Raw genomic sequence first — 26,890 nt, forward strand, 5'->3', positions numbered from 1 at the left:
TCGGCTATATTTGAGAATCCCATGACGAATTGTGCGCAGCTTCATCACTGATCTCTATGTTAGTACACACACAGCCACAGAATATCAACCAGAGTCAACTGTTACCTATGAGTGTATGCTTCGATGCACATACTTGCTAACGGACAAATTCTTGGTTTTTGAAGTTACCACAGTGGGCATCAAATTCAATCAGACCACACATGTTTCTCCACGCTACCAGGTCTTTTTAAAGCCAGAATTAACAAGGGTTAATGACTCGCCTTTCTTATCGCGGTGCTCGATGTTGGCTCCCTTTTCCAGCAGCATCTGAACGAGGTCGTCATGTCCCCCTGCACAGGCAATGGTCAGAGCCGTGTCGTGGTTGCTCTCGGTCTGCGCGTCGATCTCTACCGGTGGGTGTGGCATGAAGCTCGCTTGGTCAAAGCTACCAGGCGACGCTGGTGAGGGGACGAGGGCGGCCGTGGTGGAGGCCGCCCCTGCCCCCATCCCCTTGGGATTGGTGCTCAGGTGGAGTGGAGGGGGAGGGTGGTGGTGGGGGATGGACGACCGGTCACACTGAGTGCCCACAGACTGGGTCTGGGGAGGTGGCTTCTTGGCTTCAAGAGGTCTCTTTTCAGGATCTGCAATGAAAACACATAAAATGAGCATTTACAAATTTCCATTCAATTCTATCTATTGCACAGGACTCCTTGCAAACCCGACTGGACCATAAGCTTCATATGTATTCAAATGATGGATTTCATATACAGGAGCCCTAACGAGAGATGGTAAAAGGTAAGACTTTCCATATGCTTGCTGGCTTTTTAAAATTGTGCATTACTATTAAATATTTCGAAGTTATTGCAATTACATAAAGTAGAACATAAAGTTTAGCATGTTGATATTCTAAAAATTTAGAAGGCAGAAGTACCTCGGTGCACTTCACAGGTGTGTCCATGAGGGATTCCCATGGTTCCTGCCACGCCGGTGACACTGGCAGCACCTGTGCCAGGCGTAACTTGGACACCACCATTGAGCATCGGCTGCCCCATACCCGCTGCTGCCAGACCGCTGGGGTCTACCTGAGTCGCCGAAGACTCCACTGTGTTGAGCAGTGTGTGTACATCGGGGAGAGGTGAGGTTACCGAAGCTGGGCTGCTGGTGTCTGGACCTGCAAGACTGGTCATGATACCAACAGCGTGACTTGCCAGCTGAGAGGGTGGAATACCAACAAGGGCTGGATTGAGTGTAGGGTTGCTAGGTAGGGTGGCCATGGTGCTCACGGAAGGGCTGCAGTTGCAGTTGCTGCTGGCGTTGCACACTTCATAGGCTGGTGGTGCTACTGACGCCGACTGAGACCCCAGACTCGGCTGTGACTCACAACCTAGAGGCTTGTGTCGTACATCAGTCTCAGCTACATCCAAGGCCTGGGTGGCACCGTCATCCTCCAGCCTACCTTCATACTGAGCAGCGGTGGACGATACGATCCTGATCTCGCGAGTGTCGAGAGCCAAGTCGTCATCGTTATCCCCACTCTCCTCCCCATCAGATGCTGATGGAGGGAGTGGCTGCATGTACGGCGGAACCTGAACTCCGGACTGCATCTGGTTACCAGACTGATTACTATTGCTCCTAGCTACAGAAGCCGACAAGTGAGGTGGGTCCACACCAGCAGCGCTGTTTTCCACCGGCACGGAACCCACCGATCCCATCACCCCAACCTGTGAGACTACCGCCGCCGTGCTACTCGGCACCGTAATACCAATAGGGAGGGAGACTGGAAGCGTCAGCTTCGATTCTGCCGGGTCCAGCCCCTGTCCCTGCAGCCCGTCTGTCAGCACCTTCTGCACCTCCATCCGCTGCTGAAGCTCCCGCTCCACCTTCTGCAGCTCAGCGTAGATCTGCTGCTTCTCCAGGATCTGCTCTTCGGCGGTGCGCTGGTGCTTGGTGCTCGCTGCCTTGGTGATGGCCACGGCATCCAGCTTGGTGATGGTGGTGTCCGGGAGCGTCTTGGAAGCGAGGATGTTGGTGGAGGGTAGGCTGGACGTGAGGGTTGGACTGAGGATGTCCGTGTCAAGGTTCTGGAGTGGGATGGAGGGGCCTGGCGGAGCTGCTGCGGCTGAGGCCAAAGTGGTAGTGATGGAGGTACTGGCCATTCTTTGGTACAAGGATTCATCCGGTACAGAAGATAAGGCAGACATCTGCTGAGCATGCAAGAGGGATGAACCTGCAACAAGGGTGGGCAGTAATATAAAGACTCTGAATCACATACAAGCATCTATAACATGACATCTTTATTACATCACTAAAGTCTACACTATTCAAGGAGAAAGGAGTTCACAACTCCATAGCAAAATATGAAAAATATAAGATATACAAGACATAGCCTCTACCTCAAATTTTCCCTGCTAATCTGCAAACATTCTGATAAGGATCCACTGGATTCACCACAAAACACATCAGTGAAAAGGGGACACTCTTCAATAGACCATTGTGTCACATCCTACCACAACTTCCACCTATCTTGTTGCAATGTTCCTTCCTTGTACAGCACAAACACATTCAACCTTTGACACCTACAGCTCCAGGAAACATTCTCATCAAACTGTGTCCCTATACCACATCAACAAACTGCTATTCAGTCTCAGCTGTGATACACCTAATATTCTTTTTTTACTTCTATGTTAAAAAGTGCCATGCATCCAAGCGATTTAATAAAAACAGAATGCTTGTGTGGTACTGGTCATATCAACCATATACACATATGATCTTTCTTTGAATCATACTTCAGACTACATAATAAAGAAAATATATTCTTCATTTGTGTTTATTACCTATTTAAAGAAGCAACATGACTTCAAAAGACTTGGCAGAGTAGAGATGAAGGTAAAACAGCACCAGCAAAGGGAACTTAAACACTGCAAGTATTACAGTATACACATAATCACAGTCCCTAAAATTTGACATCAACTAACCTCCATGCATATCAATTCAAAAGAAAAACAGGTAATGCCACAGACTTGGCCAAAGTTACATTAGCTGCAGCAACAAACAAAAAGCTCGGCAACCCTATGCCCTGTAACTAAACAGATCTGTTGGAAAAATTATGACAGAAAAGAAAATACAAAAATACGCCCACTATTATCCCATCTCTCAGATATACATGTGCACCTTGAAAAATAATTGATCTATGATTTTTGTATTATACAATTATGTTTGCCATGAGCTGTACAGGTTAACTTACCACCTAACTCCGTCAGGTGCACCTGATCTGGGTGTTTGTCTGGTTCCTGGGGTGGGACAACGATGGGCAGTGCCTGGGTTGGAACTCTGGACACCTGGCAAAGCAAGGAGAAATTAACATTTGTGGGTTTGATCTTAAAAGACAAGAACTGAAATATACATTCCTAGTCAAGAGTTAACTCTGCGGAAGTCAAATCAATTATGGCTTAAGAAATGAGCTCTGACTTGGACACTATTTCACTTTCATGACGAGGATTGCTATAAAATTTTTGTCCAAGAGTTTACTTGACTTCTGCAAAATTCAAATCACGACTTCCACTTATAAACGATTAACTGAATATCTAAACCTGCTCTGACTGGTTTAGTTACTTGGGAGGGTTGGTTTTGATCATCACAAAGTTACAGCCATCTCTCTACCTAAGCAAATATGTGCCTCTGCAAACAGAGAACACACAGATGGTAGGGAGAGCCAGAGACAGACATACATAAAATTTGATGACATTTATATGATTACAAGTGAGACTTTTCTCACAACTTCACCTGCCATATTCTGGCAAGTGTTACTAATTGGAAAAAATGTAATGACAGATACTCTCAAATTGGCTGAAATGGTTTTAACATGACGAGAACCCAGCAACTCTTCCATCTCTGACAGTCTATCAAAGGACTAAACGGCATGGTGTTGCCATCCGCTATCAAACGAACCCTCAAACTTCACAAGAACTATTTAAGTATATCAGTGTGCAACATGGCACTACCATTAACGTCCTTCAATTTACCTCTCCCTGGTCTGGGGTAGGGGGCGTCGCCATGCCTTCTGGGTGAGAGATCATGTTGGTGGGGTACTCCAGCACTAGGACAGTCACCTCGGAGTGGCCTCCCTTGGCTGACTCAATGAGACAAGTTGAGTTGTCCTGTAGCAGGAGAGAGACAGATCACATCAATAAGATGTCTCATCATGACACATGCTACGTTGTACATGATGCAGCAATTACCATCGGATAACTATTCAAATTCTTGGATTACAGCCAACTAATAACCATTTTTTGCAGAGCCTGAAATGAAAAACAAACGAAACTAGAGATCTGAATTACTCAGGAGAGACAGATATGTATACTTTTAACATGCTTAGGTAATCAATACAGGTGTTGCCAGCATTTAGACCATCGTATGAGTAATTAATTGATATGTCATAAGATACTGATGTTTTAACTCAGACAAAATAATAAGTATATGAAACTTGAATTTTGCACAACACTTTTCACTCAATCACTTCTGCATCATTAGATTTCTGACAAGTGCTCTGCAAGCAATTTGTTTCAGATGAACGAAGGGAACATAACACAAGTCAGAGATGACCAGTACCTTCAGCTTGTGGGAGGGGTCGGCATTGTGAGCAAGCAGAAGTTCCACGACCTTCAGGTGACCTCCAGCACAGGCCAGTGACAAGACAGTGTGGTCATTGTTGGTTGTTGCCCTATTCACATCAGCGCCTGTGAAGGGAACAGATCAGGATGCCCACTGGTGACTTTCCACAGACTTAATTATTCGGTCAGAAGTGGTACATTACAAACTTATTCAATAATGCCAGTCTTGAAAAGGGAAGATCCTTGCTTTTGATTTGATTACAGCATCTTTGACAGAGTACTACAAATTAAGTTTCTCCTCCCAATACTGCGCAGAACCTTCTTGGAGTATACTCGCACAACTTTCACATGAGAGGGTTACTGTATGATATCCTACAACATAAAAATCTATGCTCAAACAATTACAAACTCTCTTTCAGTCAACGATACGAGTCATTACATGAGCAAGTATGAAGAGCAAAGGCTGGACTGTGGTCTATTGTTGTCTCGGCAGTACACAAGGCATACCTTTGCTGATGAGGTACTGTACTGTGCATAGGTGTCCCGCCCTAGCTGCCTTCATGAGTGGAGTACGCCCTCCCTCTGACTCGTGCTCCTGCAGGGCAAGAGTTTGATGTTCCTGTAAGTTTTATGGGGAAACCAGCCAATTTCAGACCTTGGGTTGTCTTCTTGGTGAAGAGTTATGATGCAACAACAAACAATAATGACGAGAAACTGACTTACCATACTGCACACAACACTAGACATCACACAGACAACTGTTCTCTTAATCTTAGTTTTAAAATAATAACAATTCTATATGCAAGCATTGCTAAAATCACAAAAAAAGGGACATAATATAGGCTTTACTTCTACATGCAAGAACATATTTTGAATGATTGCAAAAATCTGATTCAACTTTTCTGCTTGCATGTAAATCTTACATCACAGAATCTATCTCTTGTCTCTTTAATACAGCAAATACATTTGCTGTTGATATAATTACGATTTTCTTCATTTTGATTCATATTCTACTCACATTATTTTATTTACTACCAGAGAGAATCTGAACATTCAGTGTTACATCTAAAGAAAAACCCCACACTTTAAAGATCTCTGTGGGTCATATCTTTATAATGATGTTCACAAATTTACACTTTTCTTAATATACCTAGGTCAAACACCAGAAATGTCTACTACATAATCACTAAACAGGCTACCCATGCCCCCTAAAAACCAAAACAAACAAAGAAACAAAAGCCAGATATAAATACAAATGTCACTGACCAAGTCTGCACCATGAGCCAGGAGCACGTCCGCCACATCCGTGTGTCCATTCTCGCAGGCATACGTCAGGGCTGTGTCTCCCGTGGCAGTCTGCGCATGGACGTTGGCTTCTACAAAGGAAAAAATACAGAGAGAACATCAGGGGGGCATTTCATGAAGTATTTTGTCCAACAACTTTGTCGGACAAATTTGCTCTCAGCCAATCAGATGCACGGATTTCTGTAGTTTTTAACAGTTTGTCAGATGAAATATCTGACAAAACGCTTCATGAAATGTCCCCCTGAGCTGGGAAACCTGATCAACAACAGAACCTCATACAGCCACAGTGTGCTTGGGGATTAAGTCTACACAAATCAAGTATTTCTCACATTTTCCTCTCCAGTAAATCTCCATGTGATAACTTCCTGGATTTTAACACATAATTTCAAAATGAAACTGATTTTCATAAGAAACTTATTACCTCACATGAGCTTCATGTAAACAATAAGCAAACAGCTTGGGTGTCAATTCTCCTGGTTGACGGAGCACTGCCTAACAATTTTACGTAGAGCATCCACTTACACATGGTTTTAAGCGTAGTAGATGCCAGGACAACACAGAGTCTGATTAAGTATCACCTTCTGAACAGAACTCTCTATGGACAACCACACCCTGAAATTCAAAGATGCTTTATGTTGGATGGCAGATTGAACAACATGTGAGACAGTCGTGTCTCAGACAGTGGGTGGCTAACCTTTGCTGAGCAAGAACTTGACGAGATCCACGTGCCCCTCTTGCGCAGCCTCCATGAGCGGGGTGGAGCAGCCCAACTCGATGTCGGCGCCGACCTCGATGAGGAAGCGGGCCACCTCCAGGAAGCCCCCGCAGCAGGCCAGCGTGAGCGCCGTCTCCTGGGTCTCCTCAGTCTGGGCATTGATGTTGGCTCCTGAGCAAAGTGGGCAAAAGCATTGCTCCATTCGTTACTACGCAGATCAGTGTGCTGGGATATTAACACTTAAGAATGGTACAACGTATGAACGGCAGCAGGGTTCATGCACAGACATTCCAGTAAGTAAATTTTCCATCAAATTTCATCTGCTTACTTTAGCTGATGGAGCAGGGTAGAGTTAACTCTACACTGAGATTTAAAAAAACAAAAACAAACAAACAAACCATCATAACAACAGACCTATTGTTGATAGAGAAATGCAGTATCACTCCTTCCCTTTCCACTTCCCTTTCATGCTAAACATGATAAATATCTAGTGATGACGATTAATTTTCTCTTGAAACGGCCTAGAGCCAGGGCATCATATAATGATAAGTCAGTACTTTGTACCCTGAGTAGGAAGGAAATACCACATTTTTCAGGATGTATACCATGAATTCTTGCGGCTAAAATTACAGGGTCTAGGAAAAAGAAAAAAAAAAACAACCTCAGAAGCTTGCTGATTCTGTTCAATGCAAAGAGGTAAGACATTATTGTTTATTTTTTGCTATGTCCTACAAATGCTTCTGACAACTGGTATACATTCTCTGATAAAATGATTACATAGAATGACATACTTCTATGCCGATATGTACACAAATTCTAGCACACTGAACAAATATCCGACAAGAATGCTGCCATGATAGAAAATTTGCACAAGTTTTGGAGTTGAATTTAAGTTTGCTCAACAGAGTTGAATATACAGTTATGGTTGTATCAGTAACAACTCCTTATAATTCAGGAATATGAAGGCATTTTCATTCTACACTTGCATGCACTTGAACTCTGCAGTGCCACAGCAGTGATTTGGAAGTGTATTCTACTCAATCAACAACACAAGCCATCAAAAGTGCTGGGTGGTGACGAAGGCCCAAAAAGTGTTACTGTATACGCCATATATTTCGCAAGTCTAAATTTTCGCGAATTGGGAATTCCCGACGATTTCGCGAGTGGTTGAATTCGCGATCGTGGAGTCCTGCACTGAACGGAGAAATGTACAAGCGTTTGTCACATTCACTTCAGGATCAGAGTCAATATTTTCGCGTGTCTTTAATTTCACGAATAGCACTCGACTCAAAAAATTCGTGAAAATAAAAACCTTGCGAAATATTCGGCGTATACAGTAAATCTACGATGGCAGCACCAAAGGGTAATTGGTCTTTAAGCCAACAAATCCCACAGCTGGTAGCAATCAGGTAAGGAGGAAAAGCAGACCTTGAGCGAGGAGCAGGGCCACCATCTCCTCGTGCCCTTCCCTGGCTGCCTCCATCAGCGGCGTGTATCCCTCATCGTTGACCTCCTCGATGTTGGCACCTCTCTCGATGAGCAAGGAGGCCAGTTTGACGTGACCTCCACATGCCGCCAGGGTCAGCGGTGACTCAAAGCTGTCGGCAGGCATGTTGACCTATTAAGCCACGAAACAAAGAAATAAAACATAATTGCACTGAATTTTTGAGTATGTGTACTGTGATCTTTTCGCCTTTTTTCCTCATTTTGTATCATACCCAAAGTTCATACATAAAAATCTCTGACAAAGCAAATTCTGACCATTTGACACCCTCCACTGCGATCAAAATTCATGCAGATAAGTCAATGGCACTTGTTGATTCTGACAGGTCGAAACCTGGAAGACATTGTCTGAGTCATGAACAGAAATGAGCTCACCGTGGCCAAACAACGGAGCGCATTGAAAGAGATGTAAGCTTCGAACGGTGCATTTGATACTATGAATTCTTGCACAGGAAATCCTGTGTCAATTACTGTAAGTCGCAGGAGTCATTTGTTTACCCATGATATCATTTTCCAATTACATATCTTCTTTTATTAAAAAGCGCAAGCAGTAACTTTGCATTTGACAATAATAACGGCTTATATAGTTTGTCGATGGCAAGTGCCTGAAAGATGATCATTCCACCACTGTTACAATGTATTGACAATCCAAACACAACTCGTCAATGCTATTAAGATCCTTTATTTACCAAAACAAATTGTGCACACTCTGGCATTATGCATTATGCCTTGTTATATGAGCTAAACATGCATAAGTAGACCTCATGCAATTCTACCTCAAATAAGCCTTAGCCTTGGTGATATAAAACAGCACTTAGGGTACTCATGCCTGTCTTGCATATCATGTAGTATACTGCATTCTATATTTTGCACTACTTACAAGGTACAACATCATAAACATTATATTTTCAGGAAAGAAAGAGACATTAATAGACTATCACATTTCCCATAGTTAACTCAACAGAAAGTTTAGTCAGAATTTGACCCCTTGCACTCACACCCTTTTGCTGTCCACAATCTAAATTTGTGGAAAATGAGACGGCTTTTTCTTTTTACAGCTGTAGCTGGATATTACAGACATCTTTTGGTGATGCCATTGAACTGTGTAATCCACAGATGAGACAAACCAATCCTTACAGAAGAAACAGCTCTGAATCAACACCAAGGCGGTGATTGAAAAATAACCAAAAATAATAATATGAAAAGTCAACACACTAACATAAGACATTTTCTATCGTTTTGTCCCATTTTAAATATGCTCTTCATATCATGTAGTAAACTAAACCAGCACCTAAACAAATGCATGTACATACACACACATATATACAGACACAGACACACACACACACACACACATACAACATACACATACACTGACACACATGCACACTTACCTGGGCACCATGGTCCAACAGCAGTCTTGCTACTTCCACGTGCCCGTCCATGGAGGCTTCCATGAGGGCTGTGTGCATCTCATCCGTCTTGTGCTCGTGATCTGCACCGGCCTCCAGCAAGAACTTCACCATCTCAAGATGACCTGTGGATGAAAGATACACACGTGAGAACATTTCTACCATAAACAATTTTCATCAACCCTTTGTGAGCTTTGAGTGCTGATTGGTACAGATATCATCACAGCATTGTACACACTGTCCTTAGCACAGAAAGGGTTAATTCGTATTTGAGCAGGATCGACACTCAAGCAGTGCTAGTAATGAACGTATACTACAGTTGAAACAAACTTCTAACGAGAGAAGAGACAGTAGTGACACATGGGTCACTAATTCCATTTCTAACACGAAATAATTCCATAATGGACATGACAGAAAGTATTTAATTGAGTAATAAAATAGCTGTTTTGGCAGATACAGCAATGCATACTTGCTAGCAAACTAAACACAAGCATGTTGGTACATAAACAAGTGAACTGACCTTTCCTTACGAATTTATTTTTCAATTCAATTTGTTAGCAGTGCTTGCCTGTGGGAAGAACGAATATCTGCCGAATAACATATCTCATGGTAGTATAAATACAGTGTACTCATGTCAAAGAAATCTTGAGTCACATGTCTTCTGACCTATAAATAGAAACATCTTGCTGCCTGTGCTATTATTAGAATTTGTCAGAAATATTTCACACACTAACTTGCATTACGCATGCAAAATACGAGATTATCTCAGGCGAGGGGTTGTCCCACTCTAAAAGAGACAGAAGTCAGCTTGGTAGGAATATCTCTCTTTTCATTTTTAAATGAGAGTCGACTTCCTTGAAGTCGAAAGAGCATTTCCTTCTGATTCACTCAAATACGGAGCTTTCTCTAACGTCACATACTTCCTCTTTGATTCATAAAAAGATAGGGAGACATTTTTTTTGTTGTTTTTAAAGCTGGTTTCGTTGTAACAGCAGTTGCAACAAGGTCAATCTTATTACTTCACAAGCCAGGTGTCCAACTGCTCAGGCAGAAAGCACATAGACACACACAAGCACACACCCTACGCTTCTTCTCTCAGATCAAAAGGCACAAGATATACAGGTCAACACCTTGTCAATTCACTGGAAAGTTGCACTATTCAAAACATGTTGCAAATTTGGACTAATATCCTCAATCAAGTCATTCACACTGCCACATTCATGTGCATACACGTGTGAGATAAACGCAGCTAACAAAAGAGGAAGCAGGTGAAGTGAATATTGTGGTGAGAGAGCAGGGAAAGAGAGTGAAGTATGGCATTTTCCCCAAGACGAGGGAAGTTGATTCTTTGTGTACACACTCAGGAAAATCCTTCTTTGGTGTTACGCAAGGCCAAGACATACGAGACAGCATGACCTAAATGGCTACTTCATGGTTACAAAAAACAAACAAAAAAACAAACAAACAAACAAACAAACAAACAAACAAACAAACAAACAGTCATGTTCCATCTGAGATAATCTCATCATACTCAAACTTACCAAAACACAGAGGATTTAATTTCATACCACTCATCCACACATAGACTCACATTCAGACTAATGACCACTTCAGATCACACACTGCAATACCATTACTGCACACACACATGTTCAATTCATACACACATGTTCAATTCATGCACACAAAACTACGCAACGTAGTGCATGGTTCCCTGAAAGTGTCACACAAATCACAACAATACCTAACTTATCTTGCTACCCATCAAACTCTGTATTTCCGACTTGACCCCTCAATTCCATGTTTTCTGCTTCCAAATAACATATCAGTGCTATGGTTTTTGAACCATGTAGCAAAGTATCCCAGGTCAGGTATTGCTTTCATTCATTCATTTTTCTTGCACACAACTTATATCAAAACAAAAATCACAAGAATCTTTTAAGTGATCCCCTGAAAATTTCCCAAGGCATGCATTCACCTTTGTAGCAGGCCAGGGTGAGGGCACTCTCCTTGAACTCATTGGAATGCGTGTTGATGCCAGCACCCTTCTCCAGCAGGATCTTGGCGATGTTGACGTGGCCACTGCTGGCCGCCTCCATCAGCGGGGTGTGCCCGTTCTCATTGTGGTCCTCGATGTTGGCTCCCTGGTCCAGCAAGAGCTTGACGATCTCCTCATGGCCGCCATTGCAGGCGTACATCAGTGGAGTATTGCCTGATGGTGAAAGATTGCCAAAAAACAAAACAAAACAACACAAATGGGTGTGAATTTAGGACTGTGATCAAGTGTATCTGGCAAGATCTTACGCAATTAGGGGGAAAGGCACCCAAAGGATCGTCAAAACTGAGAAGATGTATAAAACATATACAATGTAATGTGGTCTTTAGCACTGGCAGAATGACTCTAGCTTGTGTGTTTCCTGGTATAGTAGCCTACTATGAGTGGGTGCCAGCTAGTGGGTCCTATTGGTAAGATAGGGTTTGAATGAACACTTCCTATGGTTGTGACCAAGATCTTTGCCTCTCATCATACAATCTAGTGAAGTAGAATTAAGCAGAGAGTACTGTCCTTTAATACCAGTGAAGTGCGTCTTAGAACAGAAACAGGTGTGTATCAACCTTCTCTGTATGTACACAGACACCAATGACCTCGCAAGTAATTGGTTTTGATGAAGTGTACACAAATGTCCTAAAGACGATGTACTTGTGAAAAAAAAATGAGTCATGGTCTACTGTCATCAATCACTCTAAGAAACATGGGACCTCTAATGAAAATTAGGAGGATTGTGTGTGTGTGTGTGTGTGTGTGTGTGTGTGTGTGTGTGTGTGTGTGTGTGTGTGTGTATGTCATTGCAATTCTGGTGACAAAAAAAAAAAAATGAGGAAAAAATAAAGAATGGTTCTAGATATTCTGGGCACATGCCCTTTCCAGGAATTTTGCATGTTCTGGCGGGATGCCAAAACAATCAAATTCTACAGGGATAAGTAAAAAGGAAAACCACCAAGACATAGCCATTATGGGGTGATACCACACATTCTTAAAATGAATGTTCATGACTTGACTGCCATGTGATATCTGTCATATATATCACAAAGACTATGTGAAAGTAAAAGGTGACTGGACATTGCTTGTCATATTTCAGAAATGAAAGAGACAGTAGTTACTTTCACTCTCAGTAAACAATTTGGTCGGCCCTACAATGGACTGTTATGTGAAACATAAGACTCTGTGGCAGAATTAGCACATCAACAAATGGGTCTCAATCTGCAGTCTGTGGCTGCTATTCACAAGAGAAATACTGCCAAAGGATAATTTCTCTCCTAGTTAATTTGTAATGGCTGCATAAAGCAGGCGGCTCCTATAGACAAGAAGTCATATAGACAAATTTGAGTTTAACTTCCAGGTGGATCCCAATTAACATTTTCAGGCTATATGGAATCACCGACATTGTAAAGAAATGTTATCAAAGGTAATGGCTTGACATGACTAGCTAAAATACAGGGAATCAAATCTCAAATCATAACATTTAAGTTTGATGCAGCATATATCTCTTCACTTCCTTTGGGCTCCTTGAAGAAATCACTCAGATGATGTAATGGATGAACACATAAACCCATTCCCTATATACATGATTCATACAGATCAACACCCAATCAATATGGGCTGGAAGAAGAGAAACAATGGTTTCTGTTTGGACATTTAAAAAAAAATGACAAGAAGGATTTATATCACCTCAATTTATCTGCACTGTATCACATAATTAATTTGATTGAGGTAATTCATTTGATCTAAATTCCCAATGATCATATAGTTTTAGGGGTTCTCCCCCGGTGATTGGCATCTGTTCCTTACAGAGCTCCTCCTCAGTATGCTATATTCTGATAGTACATGTTAGCATGTCACAACGATCAGCAGAGACGTGAGACTGCAGGAGATGCTAAGCATGTGTAGGCATACACAACAGACTAGGCACTGCTGTGGCACAGTGTATGATAAAATATTGATGTATTTTCTTGGCTTAGCCTAATGAGAAATGGCCCAGCTTGTCAATCAGAATTCATGAATGAACTGAGCAGAGTAAGACGCTGCATGAGGATGGATGAGCAGACTTAATTTGTCATTGCCAAGTCTGGGATCATCTTGGGACGAAATTTTGTGTGACCTTCGAACAATCCTCTCATGCATCAGGATCAGCTTTGTGCCACACTATAAAGGAATTACATAATATAGTGAAAAGTGGGAACGGGTTCATCATGCAGTTCGCCAAGGTGTAGCGTTTGCATGCCTGTGATCAAGGTGGACACAAATTTACCTGCACTGGACTGAGCATTGGTATCAGCTCCATACTCCAGGAGGAGTTTGACGAGGTCCACGTGACCCGCGCTGGCCGCCTCCATGAGGGGCGTGCAGTCACCCTTGCTGCCCCTGTCCTCAACATTGGCATTCATCTTCAGCAAGACCTGCAACAGCAAAGAAAGACATGGATGGCTGCCGGCGGAGGTACAATGTAAACGTAGCCACGCAAAATTCTGTGAGACGCATAGCAGTACTCGCACATTCAAACCATTCAAACATGTGCACCCATGCAAGCCCATCACAATCAAAAATTTTCCACAACAAATCAACCAAATATGGAAAGAGACTATATAGATGATGAGAAATAGTCAGATAACATCTCAAGAATATATCCTATTCCTTTCAAACCCCTTTGTACACATAGTAATTATTTCACATTATGATGTTCAGAGATGCCAACTACAATGGAAGAGAAGGCCTGATATAAATCTACATGAAGCTACTTTGCACATGAAAGGACCTGAACTTTGTTAGTTTTTTTTTTTTTTTTTGATAGACTTATGCCTGAAAACTGGCATCCCTGGATGTTACTAGCTGTAAGTACTAACTTCAGAAATGCAGCTGAATTAGGTTCCCTTCTTAAAAATTGCAGCATAGAATGAACAAAAGCCACATCAAAGAATGGGCCTTCACCAATTGTCCAGGGGTAAACTTACATGGGCGAGTTCAAAGTAGCCCCCAGAGCAGGCCAGGGAGAGGAGGCTCTCTCCCTCTTCGTTGGTTTCCTGGATCAGCTTGTCATCCTCTCCTCCTCTTCGCGATGGCATCGGATCTGAGGAGGAGGCCACGGCCCCAACAGCTGGCAACCTGGAAGATGCAAGGAAAACAAGATGACAACATTGGGCCAAATGTTATCTAGGGCACTTGCAGTAGAGTATATAGCACCACAAATGTACTTCATTGTCGTAGACAGCTATACCGCATTCCATGTTCATAGTGATACAAATATATCAAAATAGTGGCCTACACAAAGTTACGGTAATACAAATGATTTTTTATAGAAGTTGACAGTTCATTCAATGACTAAGTTTTAGGGCTAATGCATAGCATCCTCTCATGGTACTTCAAATAGGGAGCTCAATATGATGTGAGGGATTTTCATACCTACTTTTTATTCTGCTGTAGGGTATACTGCTTCTGACTACAATTTTACGTCACTGTATAAACAGCTGCAAGGTTACAATATCAAATATTGTGTTCTCGTTTTGGGCAAATTTCAGGGGTTTCATACATAACAGTCACTCTTGGTCAATTCCATTGTGACTTATGGGACAAAGTGACAATTTTCGGCAATTTCAAACCAGTATTTTGAGAAAATAGTTGCATCAGATGCATTTTTCTCAGTTCATGGTTAGATCCATCATATCACAGTTTATGAAAACACCATACTTAGTTTGAAAAGTATCATTGCATTACGTACAGCCATGAAAAATTGCTGTCGTGACTTATGGGACATCTGAGGACCACCGTTTTTCACATGGGAAAGTAAGTTCTGAAATATTCTTACACACAGAGTCTCTGCAAAGATATTTTCTTTCCTGAATGTAGCAAAGGGTTGGTGCTAACCCTGAGCCAAGTGGTATGAATATCTACTCATTGGCACAGTAGCAGGATAGGGAAAACCAGTGTGACTGATGGGACACAAAAACGTGACTTATGGGATGCAAAAACGTGACTTATGGGATGCTATCAACTACCATATTTTGAGATTGAGTGAATGATATTTACTGATGCCAGAACAAGTTCTAGAACATCATAAAACCAATCTATGACCAAAGAACATTCAGAAAATAAGCCATTTGAGAATTACACAAGCTGTATTATGGTCATAATAGTGTATCAGAAATGACACATAAATTCTGTAAAAATGGGCAATTTTCATGAAAAATGAAGGTTTTTCGGACATAATTCCACTTCACGTTCAGCGATGTTCACAAATGAGATATCAAAATATCCGTTGTGAAAGGCTGCTTTGAGTAAACAATACCAGATCATCTAATTAAGCTTCATTAATCATCTATACTCAATAGTTTGATTTTCATAAAATGCAACCTTTCCGTGGAATTGACCTCTTTCATTCTCTCCCTCTCTCTCTCATACTCACACAGACTAACACAGACACAGACACGCAGACACAGACACACACATTTGAGCTCTCGCTTTAAAAAGTCACACTTAAAAGAATTTCCATTCTACTTAAATATTTCAGCATGAGTCACAGAATGACTCATAGAGACCCACTAACAACAGAAGACTAATGCAGCAGAATGAAAAGTATGTACACTGTAGGAAGTTCTGATAACTGTAGAAGATGCTGTAGTTCATTGGTCAGTGTACACTGACTTCCTGTAATTTGATCTGAAACTATGAATTTTCTGCACAATATAAAGGTTTACTTCCAATTTGCATGTACAGACAAAATCTACATTTTCACTACCTGGTGAATTTGCTTCCTGTACAGCTTTGAAATTGCCAATAAAGCCAGACCTCTCACGGTGTATAAGTACACCACATGTTCACTGCAGCTTCCCATTCTTGTGTATACCATCAAATATTTCGAGCATTTCAATTTCAAGTCAGCATTCTTAAGCATTTCCACAGCAACAGCAGCAGCAGGGATGGGTACATTATCAGAGGTCCAAGTCTATTGTGAGAGGGATGGGAGTCAAGTTTTTGCACAAAAAACCAATATCACCTGCCTCGCAAGATTTCAGCACTCTGTTAAATGACTTATGTGTGCTGTTTTCATGTCATTTTCCCCACTTTGTTCTACCTGCCGTGCACGAAATAAGACAGCTACCCTCTCTTTCTCTTCTCACCCTCATAAATTGCACGGTCGGCAGCGGACTTAAAAAAAAAAAAAAAAATTCCCTGCCGCTAGAAGCACACACACAATGTAATATAACATAAAGTGCCCTCACCCGTACCTACTCAGCTGCTTTTACTCTGGACTATAAATAGATCTTGTAGACTAATCGTTGCAGAAAGCCATGAGTGCTACTTTACACGCAGTGGAAGCTCTACAAAGAATTATTGGTCGTTTATCATCAGTTTAACTGAATGTCAGCCACACAATGCACTCAATTACATATCAAAATTTATGATAAGTAATGAAATATTTCTCTCTGCATACACAATGCGCTCTCACACAAGCAAAGTGAATGGACATTACTTGAAAGTGAACTTATCAAGGTTTGAAATGAATAGCTACTCCGAAATCCTTAAAAGAAAAAAGTCACTGTTGCTTATTCATTTTGTCTCTTCAGTTTTGCAGATTTTACTAGTAGTGAATCATTTTTCACTGCACAAGTTTGGCTACATGCTACATGTATAATCTACATAATTATTTTTATAATAATAACACAATATACTTGTTTATTAGCAGATTTTACTTTTTGACAATAACTTGCAGTTAGCTCCAGCAAATCTATGCTGTACATGAATAAACCAGTGTCTTGCATTCTAAAAATGAACAATTACACTTTCCTAAATCTGAATTAAAGTTCTGTATTATAAATACTTTCAAGATTGGGGGGGGGGGGAGAGGTGGGGTTCTCTCAGACAGAAAGCACACAGATACATGTAAATGTAGCTAAAAGTGCAGTCAGTATCACAGTCAGATTTTTTTTTTACATCTCGTAGTGGATAAGGCCATTTACTTTGCATGATGCACAGGCTCAGCTCATGATAAAGCATTCAATCTTCAATTTGTACAAAGTTACACACCTTTCAGTTTTGCCATTGTTTCTCTATCTATTATATCTATTTCTCCATCTATCTATCTACCTACTGATCTATCAATCTATCTTTTACGATATTCATATAAACTGACTACATCTGTATGCAATGTGTCATCATAAAATCATGGGAACTTCTGGGCATGAACAGGGATTTGTACTAAATGCATACATTTGTATCCGATTTATATGCGTAAGCAATTGTTCCTGAACCGATTTCCTACAAATGATAATGATATTAGTCTTCTTCTACCATCAGTTTATTCGCTGGAATTACATTGTAACACTCCAACCCCTGGTATTCCCAGGCAATGAAGGTGAGCAACTACCAAAAGTGAAGTTATCAGCATATCAATTTACTACATGACGCAAAGAGTTCTGCTCATATGTACATGTATGTTACATTATATGTACATACACATACATGTACATGTACATTCTACCTAGAAGAAGAGCTTGCTCAGGAAAGATACATGTATGGAGCCAACAATGTAATTCAAAAATAAAACAAGGAATATCATAACATGTACAAATGTATAACCTTACTAAAGAAATATGTGGCTAGACTACACCAGCATTTTGATGATCCGATACTGAGGGACCCAGTAATTGCTGCAAACATGATTTATTCTCTGGTGTTTTTATTTATGCAAAATTTGTGTGCTGACTGTTATTCGCATATATATGTATTGCTTCCTACACTGGTGTATGACAACAAAAAAATTAATAATAAAGCAAATGAAATGAAAATGTTGTATAACATATCCCTTAAGGTGGGAAAATGGGGGGGGGGGGGGCTTTCACTAAAAAAACAAAAAAGAAAAAAGTGGTGGTAATTCTCTGACACTCTGTTAATGAGGTTCTCAATCCCGAATTCAACCATTTGCAAAATTGGCTTGAGAATCCCAATTTGCTAAATATAGTCAAGAAAGATACAGGTACATGGCATCATAGTAAATAGTCCCACAAATGGACATCTCCTACTGTGTTACACTGTGCATCGTCCTGTAGCAAGTTGCAATCCTTTACGTCGCGCTACTTCACATGACCCACGTTTAAATAGGCCTCGTATCATAAATGCATGCATGGCCAACAATTGTAACTCACAACGACTGCATCTACAGCAGCAAACCACCCAGCAACTGTACAGTAAGTGATATGTCACTTGCCTTCACTGAGTTTCACAGGGCATTACTCCGAGATCCCATGAATGAAAGTAAGAATCACATCAGAGGGCCCTGGACATGTACACTACATGAGGATTAATACAATACTTGTACATGTATGTTCATTTACAATTCACTGCTGAGGACAAGTGGCAGACAAGACAAGACACTTTGTCTCTTCTGTTATGTTTTGTTGTCTTTGTGTGTATTTTCTTCTTTTTTTTTAGCAGAAGGAAGGTACCCTACTTTATGTAAATCATGGTGTGTACATGTACATGTCTGAGGGGCCTTTTGCTTCAGCCAAGTACAGTTACTGTACATGCACATCAAATTTCTTATCGCACATCATCATGTACTCTGTGCATGTACATGTGTACATGTCTGCCAATTTACATTAATATAATGTGCGTTCAACTTGAATAAGGAACCAATGTGGTTAGTGAAATCAAAGAAGGAACCAAGAAGCCATCAAGGTCCCGGGGTATCACACATGACATGCAAAATGCAGCCCTGAATGGCAGTCATTCATTCACCCAACAACAGTGTTTGTCAGACTGATTAAATCATGTATTGTAGAGGAAGGAGGCTGCCTAGGCGTCTTGCCGCATGCGAGCCCAGAGAGAACGCACAGAGGCCCCAGACGAGACAGTCGACACACTTATCATACTCTGTCAAGAACCAGTCAGTAATGAGGGCGAGAGAACAGCGTTAACAAGAGCACTCGCTTATGTTGCATGCAGAGGTGCTCATAAGAACTGCAGATGAAATAGGCCAACGCTGCAGTGGTGTGACTCACGAAATATATGGAAAGACCAATATTAACAAAACAGATGCACATGCACCAGAGGCAATGTACATGTACACACCATAACTCATGCTGACTTCTCTCAGTACAATCAGGCATACACTGCACACTCTTTTTTTCACCTACAATATGTACATGTTCTTAACAAAGCAAAGCTGCCTTTGAAAGGTATTCGAAAACTATGTACCATTTTCTTTGACAGACCATGGAGCTCTGATGGTCAGACAAAATCACATGGCTGATGGGAAATGTATACTTCTTTTCCCCACGATCAGGATGCCTGCACAATGTCATATACTGTACAGCCACTGGCTCAAGATTTGGTCATAATATATTTATGACACGCTTGCATACAACAGTCATGTACATCACATGCAGATTAGCTTTTCTCCTGACTGGCTACACCAATGAAGATTTCCAAACCACAACACCATAGCTCCACATACCACATGAATTAAACAGTAAGAGCAGAAGCTTTCAAGCTTTCAACTAAACACTTCTGGCTTACAATTGTTGCCACACATGGAAATGGCACAAAATCCTTGAAGCTGTCTCGTTTCAGTGCCAATACGAGCCAATTTGGCGGGAATCGTTTTGAGCGGGGCAGATTTACATGTAGCCACCACTTAGTGCACATGTGCGTGATATTAGGAATGCTACATCACATTGCTATCAAGCGTTCCACATGTACATGTGCAAAACCAAACATCAATGATTTTATACAGAGCAGAATGCGGACAGACAGAGAGAGAGACAGAAATAAGAGACGGCATGTTCCTCATTATGAAACTCGCTACAAGTCAGATGAAATGCCACATCACAATTAAGTGTGCACACTGTTAATATGTGCTATTGTGTATGCAATCACACTGACCAAAGTAGTATCGGTGTGCATGCATCAATGTACCTAAATGGCTGTCTTGACGGTCAGGGCAACTTGCCTCACTGTCTTTTAAATAGGTATTGAGCAAAGCAAGCAGAAGAAAAGGAAAAAAAAAGGGTGGGCACGCCTTTCATTCTGCTGTCTCTAGCTCCTTGCTCTCTGAAAAGCCTGGCAAAACCTTGGCATTCACCAGCAGCTCCCATGAGTTGGTGACTTGAGTGAAAAAATAATCACTGCAGGAATGCCTTGGGGAAAGGGCAATACACTCTGACATGACCTTGGTACTAAATAACCCAATAAATGGGACTATGCGTGGAGGCCTGATTAGATCCCTGTCCACATGACCTCTGCTCGGTCTTTTCCCACACTGATCCAATGACATGGCTTTGTAGTTGGGTAAAATACACCCCCCCCCCCCACCACCACCCAACCCATCTCTCCCTCTCTCTCTCTCCCTCACTACACCTTTCAGAAGCTCTGTGCATACTGCCACCAACGATATGCCACACAACCTTTCCCCAACGCAGTCATAGTTAGCTTCATAAATGCTGGCAGACATACACGGTATACTACTAAACACTTCTACTTGCAATGAACTATGCCAATGCTCACCCTACATCCATGCACATACATGTACAACGTACAGTTGTACATTTAATGAGTCTACGCCGAATGGTAGATTGGTAGGTTTGTAACATGCCACCTGTATACGGATCAATCCACAGTGCGAACGATGGAAATTTTAATCTGATTAGCAGCTCAGATAATATGCAGAAGTATGATAACCAGGCGCACACCAGATTTTAGAATATGTCCTGCGTGACTCTTAAATGTATCTGTTTCACTTGTTTGTGTTTTTTTCCTCTCTCTTTCTCTCAGGTAGTTTAAGTGATTTCCTCTTTCTGGATGGACAATCCATACCTAGAAAGCCATTCAACGACACAATTCAGTGAGTTAAACGGTACAAACTGTGTTGCAGGCTGTCTGAAATTGCTCTCATCTGGCATTGAGGTAATACCTACCTACTTATAAATATAATGGAATTCATATAAATCTTTCACATGTATCAAAGACATTTCCCTATTTTATGAATTACAAAGCAAGTTTGTGAATTCCATGCCCCTTTGCAGATGCCTGTTACTGTCCCTTACTGTCAAATCTTTAAAATTTCTAATCCAACACAAGTGTTCATTTTCATCGCTGTGTAATCACAGCATATAAAAATATTTCTTTATCATGCTCACTTCATCATCATAGTCACAAAAACTTCACTCACAAAGCTGGAATTTGTATCTTCTCCATCTTCAGACAAAAAAGGGCCACTAATGCTGAGCACAACACTCACTCCAAAACACCCTCACAGCTCTACTGTGGGTCGCCCACACGGTTAACAGACCGTGCTGAAGGGGGGAGGGGGAGGGAGGAGTGTTCCCACACTCAGTGGTCGGTTCCCAGCACACTTCCTCCCACCCTGTTGGCCATCTGCCTTTGGCCCTCCCGAAAGCACCTGCTCCAAAGATGTGTAATGAACAGCTACATGACTGTCCTTGCATATTATTCCCATGGTATAGTGCACATAAAGACGTTTACTGTGGCGGACTATGCATCAGGTTGGAGACTTAAACTCTATGGTGACTTTACGTCCATATTAATAGCATAATTACCCTCATGAAGAGCTATTGTAATACAAGTATACAAGTGTAGTTTTGCTTGAAAGCAGCACAATATGACCATGTACAATACCAATGTAAGCAGGAAACTGGGACCCCGTTTATAGTGCGGGGCTGGGCCGAGCCGTGGCCGAGACCAGCCTAAATTGCGGGGCTGGGCCGAGCCGCAGCCAAGCCCAGCAATTTTGTCCATTTTCACTGCCGGTCTCGGCCGCACTTTTAATTCAAACCTTTCAATATTTTGTCGTAGTGACGCTCTGCTTGTAAACAAACGCAATTTGGCATAGTCTGGTTTTCAGACCCTTTGCCAACTGGATTCCGTGGCAATGAAGTCGCCATTCGGGCAAAGGCCTTTGCCGAAGGAAAAATCCTTTACAGGACAAAACTACCTTAAACTATACTAGTTTTCAACATTGAGGGGGTTAATATCCTTAATAACGAAATAGTACGGGCAGAGGGTTTGGAAGCCAGACTAAAATTGGCAGCGCATTTGGCCCAGTTTGCGTTTACACCGAGAAAAGGCCGGGCTCGGCCGCGGCCGAGCCGCGGCTGAGACCACCCTCAGAGCAAGGCCAAATGCGAGGCCAATTTTGGCCCAGCATTTGGCCTTTTGCGCGTTTACACTGAAGCGGGGCTGGGCCGAGCCACGGCCGAGCCACGGCCGAGCCTCGCACTGTAAACGGGGTCTAATGCAGGTAAAACCAGTTCTGAGAACACCTCTACATGTATCTGTTTGCCATTCATTTAACTCTTCCTTGGCATGAAAGAAATTTCTTGGTCACATGACTGGCAGAGCATTGTTTGCACCGCATCCCTCATTTGCTGTGCACACTGGCAAATAAAAATCATAAATTCTTGGAAGAAACATAAAGTCTATAACTTTTTCTTACACACATCACAGACTTCAAATTCTGACATGCATTCTGGGACAGAGTAATCATTCTATTCCCTCTGATCAGAGCATATGACCCATCAGCAAGCCATGCTTTCCTGACAACACCTGCAGTACACTTTCAGCACAAGATGCAAGAGGAGATTCCAAGCAAAATAAAGTAAGGAAGACTGGGCAACAGAAATTTGACATTTGTTGGATCTGTCATAAGACACTGTACATCCTATTCTGTTTTATTTTGTCATGATCCATAAGAAAAGTGCCTTGGGCATTCTTACATCTTACAAAACCAAAAAACAAAAAAAAAAAAACAGACCATGATTTATTTCTCCAGGCACAAGTGAACATGCACATTCTCAAAACTTTGCTGAAACATTGACAATTTTGACAATGCTATTTCCCAGCCTATTTCTGAAAATAATTTCCAGCAAATCGTTCGATAGTTGGGAGGGCATCAAAGTAAAGATGGCTACCTTGAAAGCTTTTTTTTTTTTCTACAGTGTCACATATATTTTTATCTTCCCGTCTTCAAGCAACAAACGATAAGCATAATAACACATTTCCAAATTGAATACAAACTGCAACAAGGTCACAGACAAAAATACAATTCAGTCACTGAACAAAATCATCATTCCATTTCAAGTTAGATCATCATTTGAAGTCTATTTATGTGTTTTTCCCCCACTAGCTCCCACCATAATTCCTTGTTTCATCCTTAACACAGCAGGCCTTTCATTTGGAAAGAGGACTGGGATATTGAGTCAACAGCCAAACATAAAATTTCAAGGAAAAACTAAGACATTCAGAGAAAAATTATGAAAATCAGCATGTAGTTCCAGATTCTTATTTTGAGAATAGTCAAGAACACATAAAAAAATGACTCAACTATTTTTCCCTATACAATTGCAGCTACAAACTGGAAGTATATACTGTATAGCACATGTGTTTATCCTTACCAGATTTTTATAAAGGTATTGGATCTTAAAGTAACCATCACTATTTTTGCATTGCCCAGACCAGATCTTATGTTGACTGTTACAAAGTCCTTCAAATTTGTCAGAATAAAATTCTTCCTTGTATTTGGATTAAAAAAAAAAAAAAAAAAAAAATCATGGGCATGTTGTGGTATGCTTGTTATTCCTAGAAGAAGTATATCATTTGAAATTATAATTTACTTAGAAGTAAATGCAAGCTACGATTAAAGAGTCAAAGAGATGTTGTATGTATGAGAACAGAGCATTATACAAATACATCTAATATCAAGGCTACATTTTCTCAATATGGAACTCATTAATAACAAGGTCATATTCCATTGTGTAACATCAAATTAAAAAAAAAGGCAAAAATCCATGAAAGTTTCTTAACCTCCCATCTTTCCCGAGATATTTAAAGTCTGTCTTTTTTCAGATTCTATAATGAACAAGGAAAAGTAGAAATTACGCGGTGCGTAATATATATGTCCCTGCCGGAAGTAGCATTTAGTAGTAAAATGTACAATATAGGTAAAAACTCAAGGTCAAAGGTCAAAGAAGTCAAAGGTCACAATTATGTGTAGAAGTTTTGAAGCCCTCACCTAGTGCCATCACATAAAGCAAACGGAAGTGAAATCGGGTTAGAAATGGCGAAGGAGTAGCATTTTGTAGCCAATGTACAATAAAGGTCAAAAATCACGGTCAAAGGTCAAAGAAGTCAAAGGTCGCAATTCTGTGTAGAAGTTTTGAAGCCCTCACCTAGATAAAGCAAACGGAATCGAAATCGGGTTAGAAATGGCGAAGGAGTAGCATTTTGTAGCAAAATGTACAATACAGGTCAAAAATCAAGGTCAAAGGTCAAAGAAGTCAAAGGTCACAATTCTGTGTACAAGTTTTGAAGCCCTCACCTAGTGCCATCGTATAAAGCAAACGGAATCGAAATCGGGTTAGAAATGGCGAAGGAGTAGCATTTTGTAGCCAATGTACAATATAGGTCAAAAATCAAGGTCAAAGGTCAAAGAAGTCAAAGGTCAAAATTCTGTGTAGAAGTTTTAAAGCCCTCACCTAGTGCCATCACATAAAGCAAACGGAAGTGAAATCGGGTTAGAAATGGCGAAGGAGTAGCATTTTGTAGCAAAATGTACAATACAGGTCAAAAATCAAGGTCAAAGGTCAAAGAAGTCAAAGGTCAAAATTTTGTGTACAAGTTTTGAAGCCCTCACCTGGTGCCATCACATAAAGCAAATGGAATCGAAATCGGGTTAGAAATGGCGAAGAAGTAGCATTTTGTAGCCAATGTCCAATATAGGTCAAGAATCAAGGTCAAAGGTCAAAATTCTGTGTAGAAGTTTTGAAGCCCTCACCTAGTGCCATCACATAAAGCAAACGGAATCAAAATCGGGTTAGAAATGGCGAAGGAGTAGCATTTTGTAGCCAATGTACAATATAGGTCAAAAATCAAGGTCAAAGGTCAAAGAAGTTAAAGGTCAAAATTCTGCGTAGAAGTTTTGAAGCTCTCAACTAGTGCCATCACTTAAGCAAACGGAATCAAAATCGGGTTAGAAATGGCGAAGGAGTAGCATTTTGAAGCAAAATGTATGATATAGGTTAAAGGTCAAGGTCAAAGGTCACAGCTGAAATTCTGTGTAGAAGTTCCAAAGTTCCTATGTAGTGCTATCATATAAAGCAAACAGAATCAAAATCAGCTCATAAATGACAGAGAAGTAGCAAATTGAACATTTTCATCACACACGGACGCACACACAGACAGACGAACGGACACACACACGTATGGAGCCCGTTTCATAGTCCCCTGCTCAAACTCGTTCGGTGGGGACAACAAATTATTCAAATCTGATGCTATGTGGTTGCTTGAGCAGTGTTCCATACATTCTGTACTGCACTGTTACTTTTTTCCCTCTTGGGGACCCATGAAAAGGAAACCTCAGGACTTGTAGGGAGGGTTCAACAGTGGTATGGACTTTTCCCACAAATCAGAATGGACATTAAAGTCATCATGTTGACTTTTATCCAATCCTAGCGAGCTTTACATCTGCGACACGAACACAAAGACAACGCAGCTTCCTAGGTTAGACAATGGAAACAGCTGTCTCATGCATATGCAGAATACCATTTTTGGCCTAATTTGTGGCACCTTAGCATTCCTGTCCTTCTTACTAACCGCAGGTTAAGTAATTCTAATGGTGGCCAACCACAATGCCTGACAAAGTCTTGGTTATGAGGCTTGATCTCATACACAAAATGTTGTAGTTCCTTGCATTTCCTTGTGATTTCTAAAATATCCTTGTAGCTTGAACCAGTGTGAACTGTGACATGCTCTTTCCCATAGCTACCCACACACTGTTGTTGTTGGTGGGGTTTTTTGAATAGAATTTTCCCAATACATCAGACAGGGCTGGTATAGGTCACAACATCTGAAGCTTTTGTTATTCAGCGGCACTTGAAAAACAAATTAGGGTAGTTTTCATGTTATGAAAGAAGATGTATAGGAGCTTCCACCTTTCATCGCAGAGTGTCATGCCTTCCCATTAAAAAAAAAAAAAAAAAGCGTTTTCAGCATTCCAGGTAATACAGCGTAGTCCAAGTATCCTCGCATTACTTATTTGATCTAATGCAAGGGGCAGAAAAAAACTCTTAAAAACATCCTGCTAAGCATTTGGTTTTTCCTCCCAGCACACATTTTCATTTAACCTTACACTCGGTGTTCAGCTCCGTCCTGTAACTTCATACTATTGACAAACCGGATAATGACAGATCTGAATTGGATCAAAAGTTCCAATGCAAAGTCTAAAGATGTAATCAATGAATTACTGCGTTCAGCAACAGCTATGAGAAAGATCAGGTAATTGCTACAGTGAAAAGGCACA

The 26,890-nt window shown here is 41.1% G+C and overlaps 1 protein-coding gene across 3 annotated transcripts in view; it reads right to left on the reverse strand.

Moving 5' to 3' along the window:
• The window catches only part of LOC139717312 (ankyrin repeat domain-containing protein 17-like), a 49,027-nt gene that overhangs the window by 15,313 nt on the left and 6,824 nt on the right, over positions 1-26,890 (reverse strand). For 2 of the 3 annotated variants that reach the window (XM_071628805.1, XM_071628803.1), the window contains exons 4-16: positions 14,535-14,685; positions 13,835-13,982; positions 11,503-11,736; positions 9,507-9,649; positions 8,038-8,227; positions 6,589-6,780; positions 5,856-5,965; positions 5,097-5,208; positions 4,588-4,715; positions 4,002-4,136; positions 3,224-3,317; positions 911-2,206; positions 261-620 (exon numbers count right to left, since the gene is read on the reverse strand). In XM_071628805.1, coding sequence (XP_071484906.1) covers positions 261-620; positions 911-2,206; positions 3,224-3,317; positions 4,002-4,136; positions 4,588-4,715; positions 5,097-5,208; positions 5,856-5,965; positions 6,589-6,780; positions 8,038-8,227; positions 9,507-9,649; positions 11,503-11,736; positions 13,835-13,982; positions 14,535-14,685 — 3,293 coding nt within the window. The remainder of the gene's footprint in view (positions 1-260; positions 621-910; positions 2,207-3,223; positions 3,318-4,001; positions 4,137-4,587; positions 4,716-5,096; positions 5,209-5,855; positions 5,966-6,588; positions 6,781-8,037; positions 8,228-9,506; positions 9,650-11,502; positions 11,737-13,834; positions 13,983-14,534; positions 14,686-26,890) is intronic. The other variant, XM_071628804.1, reaches the window with a different exon arrangement.

The sequence above is a fragment of the Diadema antillarum genome, unplaced genomic scaffold (genome assembly GCF_040938485.1).
Source record: "Diadema antillarum isolate AM-2024a unplaced genomic scaffold, OU_Dant_1.0 scf00000074, whole genome shotgun sequence".
NCBI classification, from domain to species: Eukaryota; Metazoa; Echinodermata; class Echinoidea; order Diadematoida; family Diadematidae; genus Diadema; species Diadema antillarum.